We start from the raw sequence: 20,003 nt of genomic DNA on the forward strand, positions 1-20,003 counted from the left end.
CAGGAAAGGAGATTCCACCTGAACATCAGGAAGAACTTCCTCACTGTGAGAGCTGTTCGACAGTGGAACTCTCTCCCCCGGACTGTGGTGGAGGCTCCTTCTTTGGAGGCTTTTAAGCAGAGGCTGGATGGCCATCTGTCGGGGGTGCTTTGAATGTGATTTCCTGCTTCTTAGCAGGGGGTTGGACTGGATGGCCCATGAGGTCTCTACTACTCTACTATTCTATGATTCTATGAGGCCGCTTTCACACAGCTGAATAAAATCCCACATTTTCTGCTTTGAACTGAAATATATGGCAGTGAGGACTCGGATAACCCAGTTCAAAGCCGATATTGTGGGATTTTCTGCCTTGATATTCCGGGTTATATAGCAGTGTGGAAGGGCCCTAAGACAAAGGACAAGATTATTTTGCTTCCCTCTCTCGTCTGAACAAAAGCAAAGCGAACTAGCAGCTAAAACCATTCTTCAACAATAGTCATGCAATGATTCTCTACATCTGAGGGCAGCTGGTTAACTTTGGTGGCACAGAACTAACTGCATGACACACATATTTCTTCTTGAATGCACATTACCAGTCCCTACCTTCTACCAACTGTTGCCTCATAGAGAAGATTTTGCTCCAAATGTGGTTCGTTACAGCAAACAACTTTTAAAGAGAACAGGGATTTTATTCTAGAAAGAAATCAATTCACCATATATAAAATAGTAACACCATCTCCACTGGGGGTGGGGAAGATAATATTCCAGGAGTGAAGGTGGTAGTTGGCTACATGTGAACAGATAAGTCAACATTATTATATTTGATACAAAAAGATAACATGGCATACATATTTGTCATCCTAATGTGCACTGATGCTTGACTGCTAGTCCCACCAGGGCGGTCCTTTTCAAGCTCATACATAAGGCTCGTGGCACTTGCTTGAGAATTGGGATGAAGTTGATGCATGTTTGTTTGTTTTCAAAATGGAGGCCCAATGGAATGATGTGCCCCTGCACCAGTTTTGGATTTTGGATCTTTGTTATTCCTAATGATTTGTAAATTATTGTTTTTCTGATTTTTTTCTGATTTTTTTTCTTTACAAATCTTGTTTAATTTATGACATTTTTAGTCCTGTTAGGATAATAAAATTGGAAGTACAACACTCCAAAGTTTGCCAAATTTACTTTTGAGAACTACAACTATCCGAATCCCTTAGTCAATGCTGCCACTGGCCATTTTGTCTTGAAAAATTTGAAAAGTGAACTCTTCCTAATAATAATAATAATAATAATAATAATAATAATAATAATAATAATAATAATAATATTTTCATTATTGCCATAATCCCTCTGTCACAATCTTACAAAAAACAAATCTCGGCTATCAAACATCTAAGAAATCTCACAAAATTTCACATCTGATGTACATGGATGACCTGAAGCGGTATGGGAAAACGGAAACTGAAATCCAGTCTCTGACCAACACTGTCCGAATTTTTAGTACTGATATCAGCATGGAGTTTGGTTTGGACAAATGTTCGGCAGTGGCATTGAAAGTGAGGGCATAAATATGCCTAATGGCCAAACAATAAAGTGTCACCAGCCAGAGGCCTATAAATATCTGGGCATATTACAGCTGGACAACATCAAGCATGAACATGTGAAAACTGGGTCAGCAAAGAATACACACAAAAGGTCAGAAAAATTCAAAACAACAGGAAAAACTCAGCTGCTATCAGGACCTCAAGATTGAACTTCAAAGACTCTGGCAGAAACCAGTGCAGGTGGTCCCGGTGGGTGCCGTGCCAAAAGATCTCAGCCGGCATTTGGAAACAATAGACATTGACAAAATTACCATCTGTCAACTGCAAAAGGCCACCCTACTGGGATCTGCACGCATCATCCGAAAATACATCATACAGTCCTAGACACTTGGGAAGTGTTTGACTGGTTATTTTGTGAAACAAAATCCAGCATATCTACCTTGTTTGCTGTGTCATAATAAAATAATAATAATAGATTTATATTCTGCCCTATCTCCCTGAAGGGACTCAAAGAAGATGTATTGAAGCTATTTCACTTTGAAACTAGTTCCGTGACACAGGAGAATTTTCTCCAATTTGTTATGGAGAGTTGTTCATGGTGCTACATTGGGAATACACCAAATATGTATTGTAAGGGGGCTCTGAAATACACATACATAGAATTGTAATGTAAACTAACAGTCCAAGCACCTTGGAAGAAAGTGAAGTACAAAATGTAGTGGATAGCCAAAGAAAATGGCTTATTCAAAGTTAACTTGAATTTGAACTAGGTTTTCTCATTGCTGAAACTCAGCATCCAAAACTGATGCTGGAATTTTGGCTTTTCACATCAATTGAAAGCATAATGCTAGCATTCTAGCAAATAGCGTTTCATTTTCAGTAATATCAACAGGTTTGGCATAATGGAAATATTTATATAAAACAACAGGTATTGATCATAAGACATTACTAAAACTGTAGTTCAATTACATTAACATTTCTTTAGCTACTGCTATCCACTGTGCCAATCCAGAGGAGCTCTTTTAGCACTGTACAAAGCAAAAACAAAACTAGGCAAGGCAATTTTCTACATCATAAAACAATATTAAAACCAAGTCTTCTAACTGCCTTTGGAGACTGTCAACATCGGTGGCATGTAGAAGAAAAATCTGGCTGGTGGGATGATGAGAAGTGGCAAAACTTAAATTAAAGCAGCAACATTCCTCTTGCATCTTCCATCTTGCACTCAGTCCAGAATAAATGAGATTAAATAACACATTACATCACAGATGGAGAAGAGGTGGAGGGGCTCAGTCCATGCCAGTCTTTGAAGAAAACTCAGAAGTCTTTCTGAATTCCCTTTTCCATTGATGGCTTGAGCTTTTGGCATGAAAAAGAGTTCCTTTCATCAGCTACTTTGTAATTGCATGGTCTACTCCAAAGCAATAGAATGACGTTTACATCCAAGCATAGTGTCCAGAAATTGTGACCAGTAATGATAAGAATGTCATTATTTTACAAAAAAAAAAAAAAAACCAAGCTTGTGTTGCAGCACCTTAATAATACAACATGTCTCCTACCATGTTAAGGCAAGGTATAATCAGAAGACATACTATCATGCAAAATCACTGTGTAAGGTAAGTCTACGACCATCTACTCAGACACATTCAATGGCAAAGAAGTAGTTGAACATTCTCCCATACTCAAAGTGAGACATACATGGCTTGGAGGCAGTGATCTATGGCTATGTAAAGTTTACATGCTAACTTTTGAATCTCAGATACCTGCTCTAGGCATTGGAAGAAACACTTTGGTGAGCATTTCCATTCTGGGTTTCATTTGTTTTGTAACTGGCAACTGTGTCATTTTCAAAATCCTCTTGTGATTTCAAATCTGCCTTTTCCACAGAGGCGCTAGATCCAAGGGGCTTACAGATATAGCAAAAGAACTTGAAGCATAGCACCAATCCTTCTGAAATATTGGAGGAGAAAAGCTTTTTACATGGGTGACAAAACTGATAAAACGCAAGCATAAAAAGGACAGCTATGCAATAGCCAATGAGCAGCTGCAGGAACAGCATTGGGGCACATACGTAAGTGTAGACATCTGTCTTGTACATATACCACATCAATAAGAGAAAAGCATTCTCAAGGAACCTCAGTAGATAATACAAAGCCAGCCTACACCAGTTTTGGGATTTGTCAATTAAATCAGCATCATTTAGCTTCAGGTGAACAGCTGACCAGCAAAACATATTGATACCAGCATACAGGAAAGTGAGAAGGCATAAGACAATGGTGGTGCCCACTTTGCTCAAAGCCTTCTCTATATTTTCTGGCAAAGTACACTTACTTTGCCAGAAGAGAATCCATGGGTGAAAGAAAAAGGCAAAGAAGTTGACAAGCACCACTGGGAGGGTCCAGATCTGAAGGACTGAACTGAAGAGGACAAGGACTATCACCCTAGTAGCAATCTCAAAGCTCCTCCAGAGGAAGATGCAGAGATAGGCCATCGGCTTGATGTTGACATCATAGTCATCATACTTGATTTTAATGGCTAGAATGTTGCATCGCAGGGCTCCGTAGACAATTGATAGAAGAGAAAGGGTCATGAAGATACCTGAGGAAAGAAAATACAAGCAGAACTTTCTGAAAATAGTACGGTTAGGATAACAGTAAGTTCCAGGAAGGTATGTTACTAGAATGTAAGGATCTCCTTAAGTAGTACTTAAATAACATGGTTTGCACTACTTAAGTACCCTTCAGAGACATTTTCCAAGTCCCAATTTCATAAAGTCTTCCATATGCAAATTTTGAGAAAGGATTTCCAGGACACAGATGCATACATGGTCACGACTATATACTAAAGTAGGTAAAGGTTTTCCCCTGACATCAAGTCTAGTTGTTTCCTACTCTGGGGGTTGGTGCTCATCTCCATTTCTAAGCCAAAAAACTGGCATTGTCTGTAGAAACCTCCAAAGTCATGTGGCCAGCATGACGCCATTACCTTCCCACCGGAGTGGTACCTACTGATCTACTCACATTTGCATGTTTTAGAACTGCTAGGTTGGCAGAAGCTGGGGCTAACAGCAGGAGTGCAGCCCACTCCCCAGATTTGAACCGCCGACCTTTTGGTTAGCAAGTTCAGTAGCTCAGTGGTTTAACCAGCTGTGCCACGGGGGCCCCATACCCTATACTAAAGCTCTCCTGAACTATTGTTATTAGAGATAGGGAAAATTTGGCTCTCTTTTCCATAGATAACCACTTCTCCTTATAAATATGAAGGTTAATAAAAGGTTTATATCATCTTCAGTATAAATTTCAAAACACAGGTAGTGCGGTATGGATGGCAGAATTTAGGGGAAAATGTGACAGGAGATGTTTAAATCTCCCATTGATACCTTAATATATGTGGAACCATGATATACTTTAGAAGTTTAAAATATGAGAACAATAGCATATTATGTATACAGTTTATGACAGGCAAACTTGATGCAGAATATTTCTGATCTTTTTGTGCCCCATCCCACTGCTTCCTGCATCAATTGAAAAATGCTTCCCATTTGAGTGAACTGAAGACTATTCTCAAGTTCCCAGGGTAATGTGCTTCATCATCAAGTTTCACTCAAGCAATCTGCAAACATGAAACTTCTAAGCAATTCTTTGGTAGTGAAATCACAAATTCCTCTGAAGTAGATATTATTTAAACCAGTAGTTCTCAACCTGTGGGTCCCAGGTGTTTTGGCCTACAACTCCCAGAAATCCCAGCCAGTTTACCAGCTATTAGGATTTCTGTTGAAGAGTTGAAGACCAAAACATTGGGGACCCACAGGTTGAAAACCAGTGGCAGATGGATGGAGAATGTTTGTGTGAACTAATTGGAAAAAAATGAACAAACTCCTATGCACACTGTACATATCTCATTTGTAGTGCAAAAAAAGGAAAGAAAGAAGGAACAATACAATATTTAAAATGAAGAACAATTTTAACTAACACAAACTTAACAGCATTTCAATGGAAGACCCAGGGGCCATCCAGTCCAACCCCCTTCTGATAGGCAGGAAAAGGACAATCAAAACTCCTCAACAGATGGACACCACGCCTTTGTAATAATACAGTAGAGTCTCGCTTATCCAACATAAACGGGCCGGCAGAACGTTGGATAAGCGAATATGTTGGACAATAAGGAGAGATTAAGGAAAAGCCTATTAAACATCAAATTAGGTTATGATTTTACAAATTAAGCACCAAAACATCATGTTATCCAACAAATTTGACAGAAAAAGTAGTTCAATACACAGTAATGCTATGTAGTAATTACTGTATTTATGATTTTAGCACCAAAATACCAAAATGTATTGAAAACATTGACTACAAAAACGCGTTGGATAATTCAGAACGTTGGGTAAGCGAGTGTTGGATAAGTGAGACTCTACTGTAATAATAATAATAATAATAATAATAATAATTTGGACAAATGTTCGACAGTGGCATTGAAGAAGGGGAAAATCATTGAAAGTGAGGGCATAAATATGCCTAATGGCCAAACAATAAAGTGTCACCAGCCAGAGGCCTATAAATATCTGGGCATATTACAGCTGGACAACATCAAGCATGAACATGTGAAGACTGTGGTCAGTAAAGAATACACACAAAGGGTCAGAAAAATTCTCAAAAGCAAGCTCAATGGAGGCAACACCATCAAGGCCATAAACACCTGGGCCATGCCTGTCATAAGATATACTGCTGGCATTATAAACTGGACACAGATTGAACTGGACAATTTGGACAGAAAAACAAGAAAACTCATGACCATCCATCACTCACTGCACCCTCGCAGTGATGTTGACCGGCTATATCTGCCTAGAAGATCAGGGGGCAGAGGACTCTTACAAGTAAAACAAGCAGTCAAAGAAGAAGAACATGCCCTGGCAGAATATGTAAAGCAAAGTGAAGAACCTGCTTTGATTGAAGTCAAAAATCAGAAACTCCTCAAAGCACAGCAGACAAAAAACCAGTACAAGAAAGCCACACTACAAACTAGAGCTGACAGCTGGCACAACAAAACATTGCATGGAAAGTTCCTTGACAAAATTGAAGGAAAAGCTGACAAGGAGAAGACCTGGCTCTGGCTCACGAATGGGACCCTGAAGAAGGAGACAGAAGGCCTGATCCTTGCAGCCCAGAAGCAAGCCATCAGAACAAATGCAATTAAGGCCAAGATTGAAAAATCAGCTGATGACCCAAAATGCAGACTGTGCAAGGAAGCTGACGAAACCATTGATCATCTCCTCAGCTGCTGTAAGAAAATTGCACAGACAGACTACAAACAGAGGCACAATTGTGTGGCCCAAATGATCCATTGGAACTTATGCATCAAGTACCACCTCCCAGCAGCAAAGAACTGGTGGGATCACAAACCAGCAAAGGTCGTGGAAAATGAACACGCAAAGATACTGTGGGACTTCCGAATCCAGACTGACAAAGTTCTGGAACACAACACACCAGATATCACAGTTGTGGAAAAGAACAAGGTTTGGATAATTGATGTCGCCATCCCAGGTGACAGTCGCATTGATGAAAAACAACAGGAAAAACTCAGCCGCTATCAGGACCTCAAGATTGAACTTCAAAGACTCTGGCAGAAACAAGTGCAGGTGGTCCCGGTGGTGATGGGCACATTGGGTGCCGTGCCAAAAGATCTCAGCTGGCATTTGGAAACAATAGACATTGACAAAATTACGATCTGCCAACTGCAAAAGGCCACCCTGCTGGGATCTGCACGCATCATCCGAAAATACATCACATAGTCCTAGACACTTGGGAAGTGTTCGACTTGTGGTTTTGTGAAACGAAATCCAGCATGTCTATCTTGTTTGCTGTGTCATACAACATCGTTGTGTCAATAATAATAATAATAATAATAGCTTGGGGTGCAAAGGAGGCGAGGAACAAAAGGCTTTTGTAGGCAAGGAAGGTGGGGAAAGGGATTTGGGAAGCAAGGGAAGATGGGGAATGGGGAGAAGCAAGAAAACAGAGAGAAAGCTTGGCAGGGAGGAAGTGTAGGGAGGAAGTGGAGGGAAGCTCCTCTGTATACTTCGTGGGCTCCGCTGAGCACACCTTAGGAACTGCTACTTTAAAGAAATCTGACTTATGTTGAGCCACCATAAGGATGGTAGTGGGTACTAGCGGAGGCTCCTTTCATTCTGTTTACCCATTACACCAAGCTGCTAACATAAGCTATAAACAGGCACAGTTGATTCATAGGAAGATCCTTCAATAAGAGACACTAATAGACCAGGAAAAGGGGTGAGGCATCTTTGCTAGTCCCAGGCATTCAATCCTTCCTGTTGGGATTTGGGCAAACATACAGGTGCATTGAAACTGGAAGCCAGTATACTGTATGATACTGCATATGATTATTATTTATGTGATAAGCTAAACCTTAGCAAGAACAAAATTTCAGATATAACTTGGAAACAGTGCTTAGGATGTCAAGAGTCAGACGCCAGTTAACAAACAAAACAGAGTTTATTCCGAAGATAAGCCAAAAATAACATAAACACAGAAAGTATCCTTGAAACACTTCACTTATCAGTGTTTCAAGAGTAGTTTGGACAAAAATAACTCAAAAACAAGCCACGCTATTTTCCCATGTTGGCATTCAATAAAAACTAAAAGACGCTTCAATTCAGCTTTGGAGAACAAATAGAGTTGACTGCTAGAAAATATGCAAAATAAACGAAGGCTAGAAACCTTCCAGAAGCTGCAGAGCATAACTAAAAGTGCAAAAGCCTCTCTTGGCTTCAAACCGTTTCTGAAAACAGACAGCCGGCTCTGCGGATTTAAAGGGACAGTTCCCAAAAGAAAAACAGCAAACTGGCTTGAAAACAAACAAACTAGAAGAGCAGTAAAACTGCTTCCACGGTGCAGATAAAGCCGAGAGCTTCAAAGGGATGATGAATAGCTGTCGTCAGAAGAATCCAAGGTCAGGTCAGGAGGTAGCAGCAAATTCCGAAAGGCAAACCAGTAGTCAGAAGCCGGGAGTAGTTGTCAGTCAGAGGGCGTAGACAGAAGCCAGGTCAAATTCAATCCAAAGTCCGAAGAGGGTGCAGTCATCCAAACCAGGTCCACGATAAGACACAGCGAGAGCCAAGCCAGATGGTATCAGCAGCTAGAAATAGTAATCAGAATGCAGTCCAGGGAAACCCACACAGTTCCATCCCTCTGCTGCAGAGCAGTCCCAGATAACTTACATCCGAATCATAGTCCAAGTCCAGTCTTCACGGAAACACAGAGATCCCAATGGCGCCTCAGCAACACCTTGCCACACGCAAAGTGCAGTGGCCAAACATTCCCATTTTATTCCCCTTCCTCCTGGGTGACCAAACACTCACATCCAAACACCAGGTGTCCCAAATCTACTCAGAGTCCGAACTCCACACAGCTAGAGCTCGTGGATCCGGAGTACCTAGCAATTCGTCGGAGTCCCAATCATCCTGCCCACACTTAGCCCCATGAACACTTAAAGAACCATCCTCCCTTCTCCAAGCATCCCAAGTGGGATCAGCTCCTGCAGAAACCCCAGGTTCAGTAGTATCCATAGGCCCCAAATCCCCAGACATCTCCGGTGGCTGTGCCCATTCAGTGCCCGCTTCCCCAGCCACCACCTGTTCCTCAGCATCCATTTCCCCAAACTCCCCATCTGAATCTTCCTCAGAAGATCCCCCATATAGCTCTCTAAGTCGCTTCCTGCGCAACTCCTCCAGTGAACCCTCATCACGAGGGTTTTTTCTTCCTCTTCAAATCCCATCACCATCAACCATAATCCCCAAAGGCGCAGTCACAACATAGGATCCACACGCCATGGTCGTGCCCTAGGAAGCAATGACTCTGGCAGAAAATGTTCACTGAAATAGAAGAGACCCCCCAACCAAACAGATGACCTGTGTTCAGTGATGGATACACTCATTTCAACAAGCCCATATTGCATAGAGAACATGTCCAAATGCCAGGTTGAAGACTGCCCAAAAATGGGAAAATAATAATGCTCTAACCTAGTTAATAATAGATCAGGCACATCGGGAAACCTTGCTGCACATGTTCATAATTTTAGAAATACTTAAGAATGCAGTTGGTAACACATCTAAAGTTTGGCATTGTCTCATTTTTCATACCAACAAGAGTAATATAGATTATCCAATTATGATATTCCACAGAAATGTATGGTATGGCACATAGGTTAACAGTGAAGTGGGCAAAGTATGGTTTGGAACCTGAATCTCTAGACCAGCGTTTCTCAACCTGGGAGTCAGGACCTCTGGGGGGTTCGTGAGGGGGATTTCAGAGGGGTCACCAAAAACCACCAGAATACATATATTTCTAATGGTTTTAGGAACCCCTTTGGCAGAGAAGGCTGAAGATCTCTCTGCCTGTCATGGGGGTTCTGTGTGAGAAGTTTGGCCCAATTCTATCCTTGGTGGGGTTCAGAATGCTCTTTGATTGTAGGTGAACTATAAATCCCAGCAATTACAACTCCCAAATGTCAAAGTCTATTTTCCCCAAACTCTACCAGTGTTCACATTTGAGCATATTGAGCCAAGTTTGGTCCAGATTCATCATTGTTTGAGTCCACAGTGCTCTCTGGATGTAGGTAAACTACAACTCCAAAACTCAAGGTCCCACCAAATCCTTCCAGTATTTTCTGTTGGTCATGGGAGTTCTGTGTGCCAAGATTGGTTCAATTTCATTGTTGGTGGTGTTCAGAATGTGCTTTGATTGTAGGTTAACTATAAATCCCAGCAACTACAGCTCCCAAATGACAAAACCAATCCCCATCCCAACCCTACTAGTATTTAAATTTGGACGTATCAGGTATTTGTGCCAAGTTTAGTCCAGCGAGTGAAAATACATCCTGCGTATTAGATATTTCCATTATGGTTCATAACAGTAGCAAAATTACAGTTATGAAGTAGCAACAAAAATAATTTTATGGTTGGGGGTCACCACAACATGAGGAACTGTATTAAGGGGTCACAGCATTAGGAAGGTTGATACCACTGCTCTAGACTGTTTTGTGGTCTCAAAATTCCCTCCTGCTTTCTAGCAAAAACAGATGATGGACTAACATCTTTTAAATAGGTTGCAGGGTTTCCCTCTGCATAAACATTGAAATGTACCAATTTTTTAATTAAAAAAAACAGAAATGGGAAGGGGTTTGTGGGATCACTTTTCCCAATCAGCTGATTTTCTAGAAAATCCCAGAAGAAGAAATTCCACAATTCCTTAACCCGAACTCCTTATTTATATATATCACTATATTCTCAGCACTTATCAATTTGTTGTTTTCCCAATTTTATTGTTATTTTATTGCTAATGTCAAGCAGAGAACCAAGGACAAGGTAGGGGCACATCATGGTTAGGGAAAGCAGCAACACAGGACTGCCATCTCATATCCTCCAGCTACTTGAGCCCAGGGAAAGTAGGATGGCAGTGAAGACATTTGCAGCCAATCTTTGGCTAGGAATCAGCCCGTCTTCCCAGGCCCTAAGTTGCTTTTATTGACATGGTGGTCTTGACCCGAATCTGGATTAGCCCTGTGTGGCATGTAGATGCTGCAGGGCTAATCCAGATTCACACTGATTTAAGGAGTTAATGTAGGTGAGCCCTTAGCATCCCCTTAATCATAACTCTCTTCTGTATGTCTAGGCAAAAACATTTTTTATTGTGAATGGTATTATTTCTGGTGACAAAAATACAAGAATAGCCAAATTTGATACTACAAATGAGACTGTGGGGAGCATAAAAGGACTGCTTACCCCATTTCCTTCTTGGCCATGAGAAAGAGTTAACTCTTTACCTTTTTATCCCTGTTGCACTCTTTATCTGCAGTGTGAAGCTGCTTTGCATTAAAAAAAGGATTGCTATGGAAAAAAATTGTACAACTGCCTGTCTCAGCATATTCTAAGCCCCCGAGGCCTGCAACCTGCCACATTCTTGGCAGAGGCTTTGCAAGCTCAAAGACTATCTGGGAGACAGCTGCGCAAAATAACCTAAAATACCTCTGCAGACATAAGAGTCACCTGCACTTAAAAATACCAAAAACAAGAACGATTCATCAGTTCTGTGTCATTATATTTGTGGTACACATTTTGCTTTCTTTACTGGCATTAGCTATGACAAGTATGCCTTTTCCTGTATAAAGAATAGCACAAAATAGAAGACCTTATTTTATGCCAAGAAATAAGAACTGATATTTATACATTATTCAGGTTAGTTCTCTAACCATCTTTTTCAAGTATAGAGTTTAAATGATGGCCTAAATACATGAAATCAGCCAAGTATTGGAAGTTGAACACAAATTCATAAATACTTACTGTAATTTTAAATGTGCTCTCTTTCAATTATCCTGTTGCAATCAGTGAAATGACACCTCTACATTGATTCTATCCATTTATACTTACTGCTAGTTTTCCTGTCATATGAATCCTTCACTTTCTGTGGTGGAAAAAAGAAACTTGTGCAGAAAATTACAGAAAATAATGAACATTTTGAGATTTATGCAGTATATTAATGTCACCATGCAGCTCTTAGTCGGTGTTTTTGAGGTTGATACATGGCCATGACCTTGGTATTTCTGCTCTATAATCCACTTTGTTCTGAAAGCAACAATGTGGTAAATGCCCAGATATGAAATGAAGACTGAAACTGCTGTGAAAATATACTTTCACTCATTAGACCAGGAATGAGCAAAGTATGTTAGGTAAGCTCTATGTGGCCCTTGAAGTCCCAGTATGCAACTGCTGAAGCCATCAGACCCATCCCCCCACAACTGCAAACCTCCCCAATTAGCTGAAAAAGAAGGGACGCAGCTTTTGGTTGAGTCAGATGGCCTGATGTGATACATCGGGACACCTACAAGTGTAAAAAATGGACCTCCCCTTAGTTGCCCATTCCTGTAATAGATTTAGTATATCCGTTCCCATATTGCTATGTAACTATGCAAACACCTAGTTGACTGCCAAGCTGCTATCCACCCAACAAGACCTTACATTGGCCAAGAACTTTGATGCCTCACATTAGGATATAGGATATAAACAAAATAGACAGACATGGATAAATGGCTTCTCTTTCCTGGTCCAGAGCCAGAGTGTTGAAATCACAGACGCCTTAAAGGGCCAGACTTAAAAGTGTCTTCAAAACAGAGTTTATTGAAACAAAAGGAAAAGGACGCAGGGATACTTAAATGCAGTTCCACTGGTCAAAAACTCAAAAACCCAAACCAGACCTGGTCCAAAAGGTAAACAGAAATGTAATCCAGATCAACTGGATACAAAAAGCAACAAGTCAAACAAAGTGCTCTAAGGCAAAACAAAAAGCACAGTACACAAATGGTTAACAGAGGGAGTTGCAAGAAGAAAAGCATCATCAGCCGAAGTCCAAGGTCGAAGCAGGAGGAATCCAAAGCAGTGTTGCTCCAGTGTCTGCAGAAGCAGCGTCTCCAGCCAAACCGGTTCAGGTCCAAACTGCAGATCCGAGTCCAACACCGAACATGAAACAGGCAGCAGCAAGACTACAAAAAAAACTTTCCCAATACACAGCACCCAGCACACAAATGCACATCAACACCTTGCCTTCTGCAAAGACCCCTCACCCCTGAACCCACTTTTATCCACAAACCATCATCAGAGGATGAACTGACCACCGCCCCATCACCATCCCCCACAGCTGGTCCCAGCTCTTCACGTGAATTCCTTTGACTCTCCTACCAATTCCTCCATCTCCTGTCAAGACCTAGATCCCCCCAAGAATCAGTTGGATCCCCTGTGATTGCAAGTCTTCACTCCCAGAGAACCCCATAAAGGTATCACTAGTTGTTGGTGCCTCACAAATAGCTTGCACTTCTTTTATCTTAGTCCAATCCATGGTGTCTCCTTCTTCTCCTTCATTCATTGACCCATCATCCCCAGAGAATCCCTCAAACGATTCTTCATCTGTAGGTGCTGTAAGTATGTCCCGGATCCTCTTTCTCTGCTGCTCATCATTGGATTCCTGCTCCCGAGTAACCCTTTTCCCCCTTCTGGCACCCATACTACTGTTTGTAACGTTCACAGGCTCTACTACAACACAGAGTCAATAAGTTCTGTTTGCACTATTTGTTTTGAAACCTGTAATTGACTGGAAGTGTGGATACTAATTGTCCTACCTTTGGCTTGTACACCTATGGGTCTTGGCCTGATTTCTAGCATCACTCCTCAAGAGGACACAAATACAGAAGAGTCTCACTTATCCAACAAGAAGGGATTAAGAAAAACCCTATTACATGTCAAATTACGTTATGATTTTACAAATTAAGCACCAAAGCATCATGTTTTACGACAAGTCTGCCACTTGTTTGGAAGTGTGGCTGTACTTGTGTTGTTGTTGGGCATGTTGGCCCACTGCACATTGCTGCCTAGAGAAACAGCTCTACACTACTATATAATGCAGCCTGGAACTAACTTATCCAGCCTTCATTTTCCTCTGTCGTCCTGTAGTATACTCATCCATGTTTTGAGTAGTGGTATAGTTAGTAACCAAACCATTTTATCTTTTGTGATGTATGTGTTACAAAATGTATAAAAAGTCTGTAATGGGTTGTTGTATGTTTTTCGGGCTGTATTGCCATGTTCTAGAAGTATTCTCTCCTGACGTTTCGCCCACATCTATGGCAGGCATCCTCAGAGGTTGTGAGGTATGGAGAAACTAAGCAAGGAAGGTTTATATATATCTATGGAAAGTCCAGGGTGAGAGAATAACTCTTTTTCAGTTGGAGGCCAGTGTGAATGTTGTAGTTAATCACTTTAATTGGCATTGTATAGCTTCATCTCCTGGCTGCTTCTTATTTACTGTTCTGATTTTTGAGTTTTTTAAATACTGGTTGCCAGATTTTGTTCATTTTCATAGTTCCCTCCTTTCTGTTGAAGTTGTCCACATGCTTGTGAATTTCAATGGCTTCTCTGTGTAGTCTGACATGATAGTTGTTGGAGTGCTCAAGCATTTCTGTGTTCTCAAATAATATACTGTGTCCAGGTTGGTATGGCTGATTTCTCTGGTTGAATTAGTCTGCAGTGCCTTTCATGTTCTTTGACTCTTGTTTGGGCGCTGCGTTTGGTGGTCCCTATGTAGACTTGTCCACAGCTGCATGGTATCCGGTAGACTCCTGCAGAGGTCCTTCACTGACTGTAGCATTTGTTGGATTTTCTTTGTGGGTCTGTAGATAGTTTGTAGGTTGTGCTTCTTCATCAGTTTGCCTATGTGGTCAGTGGTTCCCTTGATGTATGGTAAGAACACCTTTCCTCTGGGTGGATCTTTGTCTTTACTCTCCTGGCTTGCTCTTGGCCTTACAGCTCTTCTGATGTCCATGGTGGAGTATCCATTGGCCTGTAGAGCCCAGTTTAGGTGGTTTAGTTCACCTTGGAGGAGGTGAAGGCAGGAAGAAGCCAGGATATGAAACTATTCAATGCTAATTAAGGTGATTAGCTACAACCTTCACACTGGCCTCCAACTGACAAAGAGTTCTCTCACCCTGGACTTTCCACAGATATATAGATAAACCTTCCTTGCTTAGTTTCTCCATACCTCACAACCTCTGAGGATGCCTGCCATAGATGTGGGTGAAACGTCAGGAGAGAATACTTTTAGAACACGGCCATACAGCCTGGAAAACAGCCATAAAAGACCTTCAACAACACAAAGTCTGGAATTTTGGAATTTGAATTTTGGCATTTCAGAAGAGGCATTCTCCTTTTTTGCTGAGAAACAGTGCTTTGGTTCACATGATAGAGGTTGCCTTAAGTCTTGTGTTTGTGTTTTGGTCATGCAGTGACCAAATTGTATTGTTTTTTCTATTTTCTTTAGCATGAATTGCAGTGTGGAAATATTACTTACATTTTGTTTTGTTGCATTTGTTTGTTTACATTACTTTGAAAATAATCAGTTGCTTTTGTAAAATAACTATGACTCAGGTTGTATTTTAAATACTTACAAATACTGACTCTGTTATTCAAACTGTTTATATGTATTTGAAACCAATACTAGATTTTTTTTTCCAATCCACCATTTCACAAATAATGTGTCAGAGACTTTTTTTTGGTAAATTTCCCACATGCATTTCATGTGGCTTACATTTCTACTTAAATACATCAAAAAAAGTTACAAAGGTTCCTGAGGTGTAAGTGAGAATGATAGATTGCATTTTCTTGGTCAGCTACCAGCTGGTAAGTTCTATTTCAAGGCTCTGATATAGTTCCAACATGCTGGGCAACCAGATAAAGCAATGTAATAAAATGTAGGTTAAGTAACCTTTCAACCTGGGAGATATATCTAAGAATGAAAATAGCTGGGTGAGTTGTAAATGCTCAAAAAACAGAAGTGCTTAAATAATCATGAATTTTTAATTGACATAATAGCTTTGGCAACATAAGGGTGAATTAGAATAATGATTTTTTTAAATTTACAAGCCACCCCCAAGTTACAAGCATCTGACTTACATATGACTGATAGTTAAGAACGGTGTAAGATAACAGGAATCGAAAGAAATCTACCCCTTGAAGGGAAATTTACTCCTGAAAAAGTTATCATGGGGGAAAGGTGTCTCTATTGAAGCTTAATCATCAATCCTTGTGTCCACAAAAAGCCAAATGAGATGAAATCTTCTGAACAGAAACATCATATATATAGGGCTTGAGTTAGATTAAAAATGTACCTATTCCAAATTACATACGAATTCAACTTAAGAACAAACCTACAAAACCTATCTTGTTTGTAACTTGGGGACTGCCTGTATTGAGAATGTTTATACATCATCCGTCATTGTATCTGGATAGCAGTCTGCTAGAATTTACACTTTGGTATGAATAACAACACTAACAAAGACAAAAAATAAACAAACAAACAAATACACACAGTAGAGTCTCGCTTATCCAACATAAATGGGCCAGCAGAAAGTTGGATAAGCAAAAATGTTGGATAATAAGGAAGGATTAAGGAAAAGCCTATTATACGTCAAATTACGTTATGATTTTACAAATTAAGCACAAAAATATCATATTTTACAACATGTCTGCCACTTGTTTGTGAGTATGGCTGCACTTGTGTTATTGTTGGGCATGTTGGCCCACTGCACATTGCTGCCTAGAGAAACAGCTGTGGATCGGGGTGGGAGGCAGACAGACTGCACTGGATAATACAGACTGTTGGATAAGTGAAGGTTGGATAAGTGAGACTCTACTACTGTAAATGGATAACTAAAAAGATTATGGATGTCACTGGAAAGATGCTAACACCAGAGACATTTTTTTGCAGCTGCAGCAGAGCAGTATACCACTGTTAAAGAATTGCCTAGAGAAACTGTCTCAACTGAGATTTTGATGTATAGGAAGACTGAGAGCAAATGATATTTTCTGTCTCCAGATGTTCAGAATTTCAAAGGTAAGAACTAAAGAAGCTCTTTTGGGACTGATGTGAAATACTTCATCTTTCTCCAACTTAATGCCTGTCATATGTTTTGAATTTCAGTTCCCATCATCAGTCACCACTGGCCAAGTTATCTGTAGCTGATGGGAGCTGCAGCACAAAATAACCAGAGATCACCAGTTCCGAAAGCTTGATATACCAGTCAAAAGTGGGGTGGGTATATTCTGTACTGAGTGAGGTTTACAGAACAGTCATCTATCTATCTATCTATCTATCTATCTATCTATCTATCTATCTATCTATCATATCATAGCTATAAGGTTATCAGAGCAAGTTTACAATATGGATGGACTACTCTCTCTGGAAACAGCTACAATTGATGGACCAGCCACAGATAGTAAAACTTCTTAGCCTTAGCTTGACTACAACATGTGCCTTCAGACTATGGCCTGAGAACAGCACAATTGCTCCAATAAACTACTGATGCTCAAATATGGTGGAATATCCTTCCTTGGAGGCTTTTAAACAGAGGCTGGATAACCATCTCTCAGGGGTGCTTTCATTGTGCTTTTCCTGCATGGCAGGGGGTTGGATTAGATGGCCCATGAGGTCTTTTCCAACTCTATCATTCTATGATTCTATGATATGACGAAATCAGAAGGCTGGTTTTAAGGACCTACTGTAGAAAAAGATAATCCCAACAATATTGTTTTTTGTGCGTGCTAGATAATGCTAAAAATGTGACCCAGGTTTAAAAAATTGAAATCAACAAATAATCACTCATACAGTAATCCTTCCTGGTGGACTGAGTGATAACCATTTCCCCAGTATTTGATTTCTTTATAATCCCGTATGATGGTTTAGCAATGATATAATCCTACTCTTAAACAAAAATAGTCAACAATGTAATCAATTATACATACTTCTTGCTGCAGTGATTTCTTGCTGGAGGACACATATGTATAGCTGAAGTGTCAACTGAGGGGCAGAGCCTAGGAAAGCTTGGATCACCGATGCCCGACTAAATGCAGACCTGTGTGTAAACAGCTTGCCCTCAGCCTGGCCCACTTCCTTTTCAATTTCATCTGAGTGTCCATCTTTTGGCATCTGCCTCTTCTTGGTGATGCTGACATAAGGCTCTTCCACCCGACCTGCTTGGAAGTAAATACAGAAGACTTCCACGCATCTGTTGGAAAACAGATAACAGAAGTCGTATCACTGTTTTAAAAATGCAATCATTCTATGCTATCGCTCATCAGACAGAAGTTAATCTCTCCAAATACAAACAAGCATTGCTCTGGCTGTAAGTATATGCCATTTCCAAAGCACACCATCCAATACATTTTCTTGATGAAGCAAACAACAAAGTGGTATTCTTTTCTCTGCATCTTCCACCATATCTGAGGACAGCAGGCTAATTTAGGGAACAAGGTTCAAAAAGATGTGTGGTACAGAGCACTCTCTTCTTCCGCTTTGTTGTTGCCACCCGGCACCTGCCAGTTGTGGTTACTGTCTTACCTAGTGGTAGAATTGGCTTTGCTTTTGCCCATGATGAAAGAATCTCAGCCTTTCTAGAAATTTAACAACCACATTATAATTCAATTCATGGCAAATTCACATCTGACTTTCCCCATTGTAGCTATTCCATCCGAAATTGGATTTCGCCTTTGCCAGAAAGTCCTAGCATCACAACTACTAGCTGAGTGACCAATTAATACAGGATCAATACTGTGCCGTCCGCCAGACAATAAAAAAACTATAAAGCTGAAACGTGCCGTCCTTTATCCGGGCGAACTGCAAATCCCTATAAGCTGTCCTAAAAATATTGAACGACTGAGTCTGGAAGACTTCAAAAAAAAGGATGTTTATTCATACAAGGTTGTAAACCTGGCACAGATCTTAAAGTTACAGAAAATGAAACAAATTTCTATAGGTTTTAGTTACAGAATTATCCCTGGTTCCAGAAGGCAAAGGTGATTATAAAACCACTATACCCTAATCACGCTGTCTATTTTAGAAGGAGAAACTCTTTCCTTCCCTATCTTTACAGCAAAGATTAGTTCTAGAAGCGACGGAATAACCCTGCTCCTCTAACTAGATTTCCTATTCCAGATCAGTATAATTCAATACTTATCTAATTTGGATAGGCTTAGATTGGCCTGGTTTTGAGGATGATTTGTCCCAGTTAGCTTTGCACAGCTGCAGCACGTTGGAAGACTATAGCCAAAATGAGGCTCCAAAATGGAGACTAGACCCTGGTAAAAAAGGGCGGTCCTAAGATGTTGTACTCTTTGACCAATCATTGCAAAGAAAACTGCAGCCAGCTCTTGCAGACTCCAAGCCACTTTTCCTGGGCTTTTGCAGCCAGAGGCTGAAACAAAATGTAAAGGAGGGAAACCAAACAAACGACCAATAGGTAAGGCAAACCATCGTCCTGGGGGACGGAACACTCCCCGCTTAAATTCCCAGGATGTGGGAATTTACCACCCCAAAATACAAACACATTTGCACATATGACAATACAAACACTAGAACTTTAAACATCTCCAATAAGCAACACGAGGTCACTAATTGGTCTGTCCAAAATGGACACTTTGTCTCTGTTGCAAGCCTTTAATTGAACTTTCCTGACCTTACCGTCCGGGCAAGGAAAGGTCTTTAATACAATGCCCATGGGCCACGCATGGCGGGGCAAGTCTTTGTCCTTTAACAACACAACGTTGTTAACCTCAATGTTGTCCTGTGGGCTTTGCCAGATTCTTCTAGCTTGAAGCTGGCTTAAGTACTCAGCTTTCCACCTTTTCCAAAAGTGGTTGGCCAAGGACTGCACCTGTTTCCACAGGGCACGGTGAGTTCCGTCCGGAACTGGCAACATGATGTCCTTCCATCCTGGCACCTTTTGTGTCAAAATAAGTGCAGGAGTCAGTGGTTGTAAGTTCTCAGGGTCACTGGTAAGGGGAACCAGCGGCCGGTTGTTGATAATTGCGGTAACTTCCGCCATAAGTGTCACCAAAACATCATGCGTCAATGACCTATGACTCAAAAA

At 40.7% G+C, this 20,003-nt stretch overlaps 1 protein-coding gene across 2 annotated transcripts in view; it reads right to left on the reverse strand.

The window, feature by feature from the left end:
• Nucleotides 1-644: 644 nt before the first annotated feature.
• The window catches only part of xk (X-linked Kx blood group antigen, Kell and VPS13A binding protein), a 54,683-nt gene continuing 35,324 nt past the window's right edge, over nucleotides 645-20,003 (reverse strand). For both annotated transcript variants that reach the window (XM_062977197.1, XM_003218916.3), the window contains exons 2-3: nucleotides 17,881-18,143; nucleotides 645-4,121 (exon numbers count right to left, since the gene is read on the reverse strand). In XM_062977197.1, the coding sequence (XP_062833267.1) occupies nucleotides 3,292-4,121; nucleotides 17,881-18,143 (1,093 nt within the window). In that variant the 3' untranslated portion in view covers nucleotides 645-3,291. The remainder of the gene's footprint in view (nucleotides 4,122-17,880; nucleotides 18,144-20,003) is intronic.

The sequence above is a fragment of the Anolis carolinensis genome, chromosome 3 (assembly GCF_035594765.1).
Source record: "Anolis carolinensis isolate JA03-04 chromosome 3, rAnoCar3.1.pri, whole genome shotgun sequence".
Classification (NCBI taxonomy): domain Eukaryota; kingdom Metazoa; phylum Chordata; class Lepidosauria; order Squamata; family Dactyloidae; genus Anolis; species Anolis carolinensis.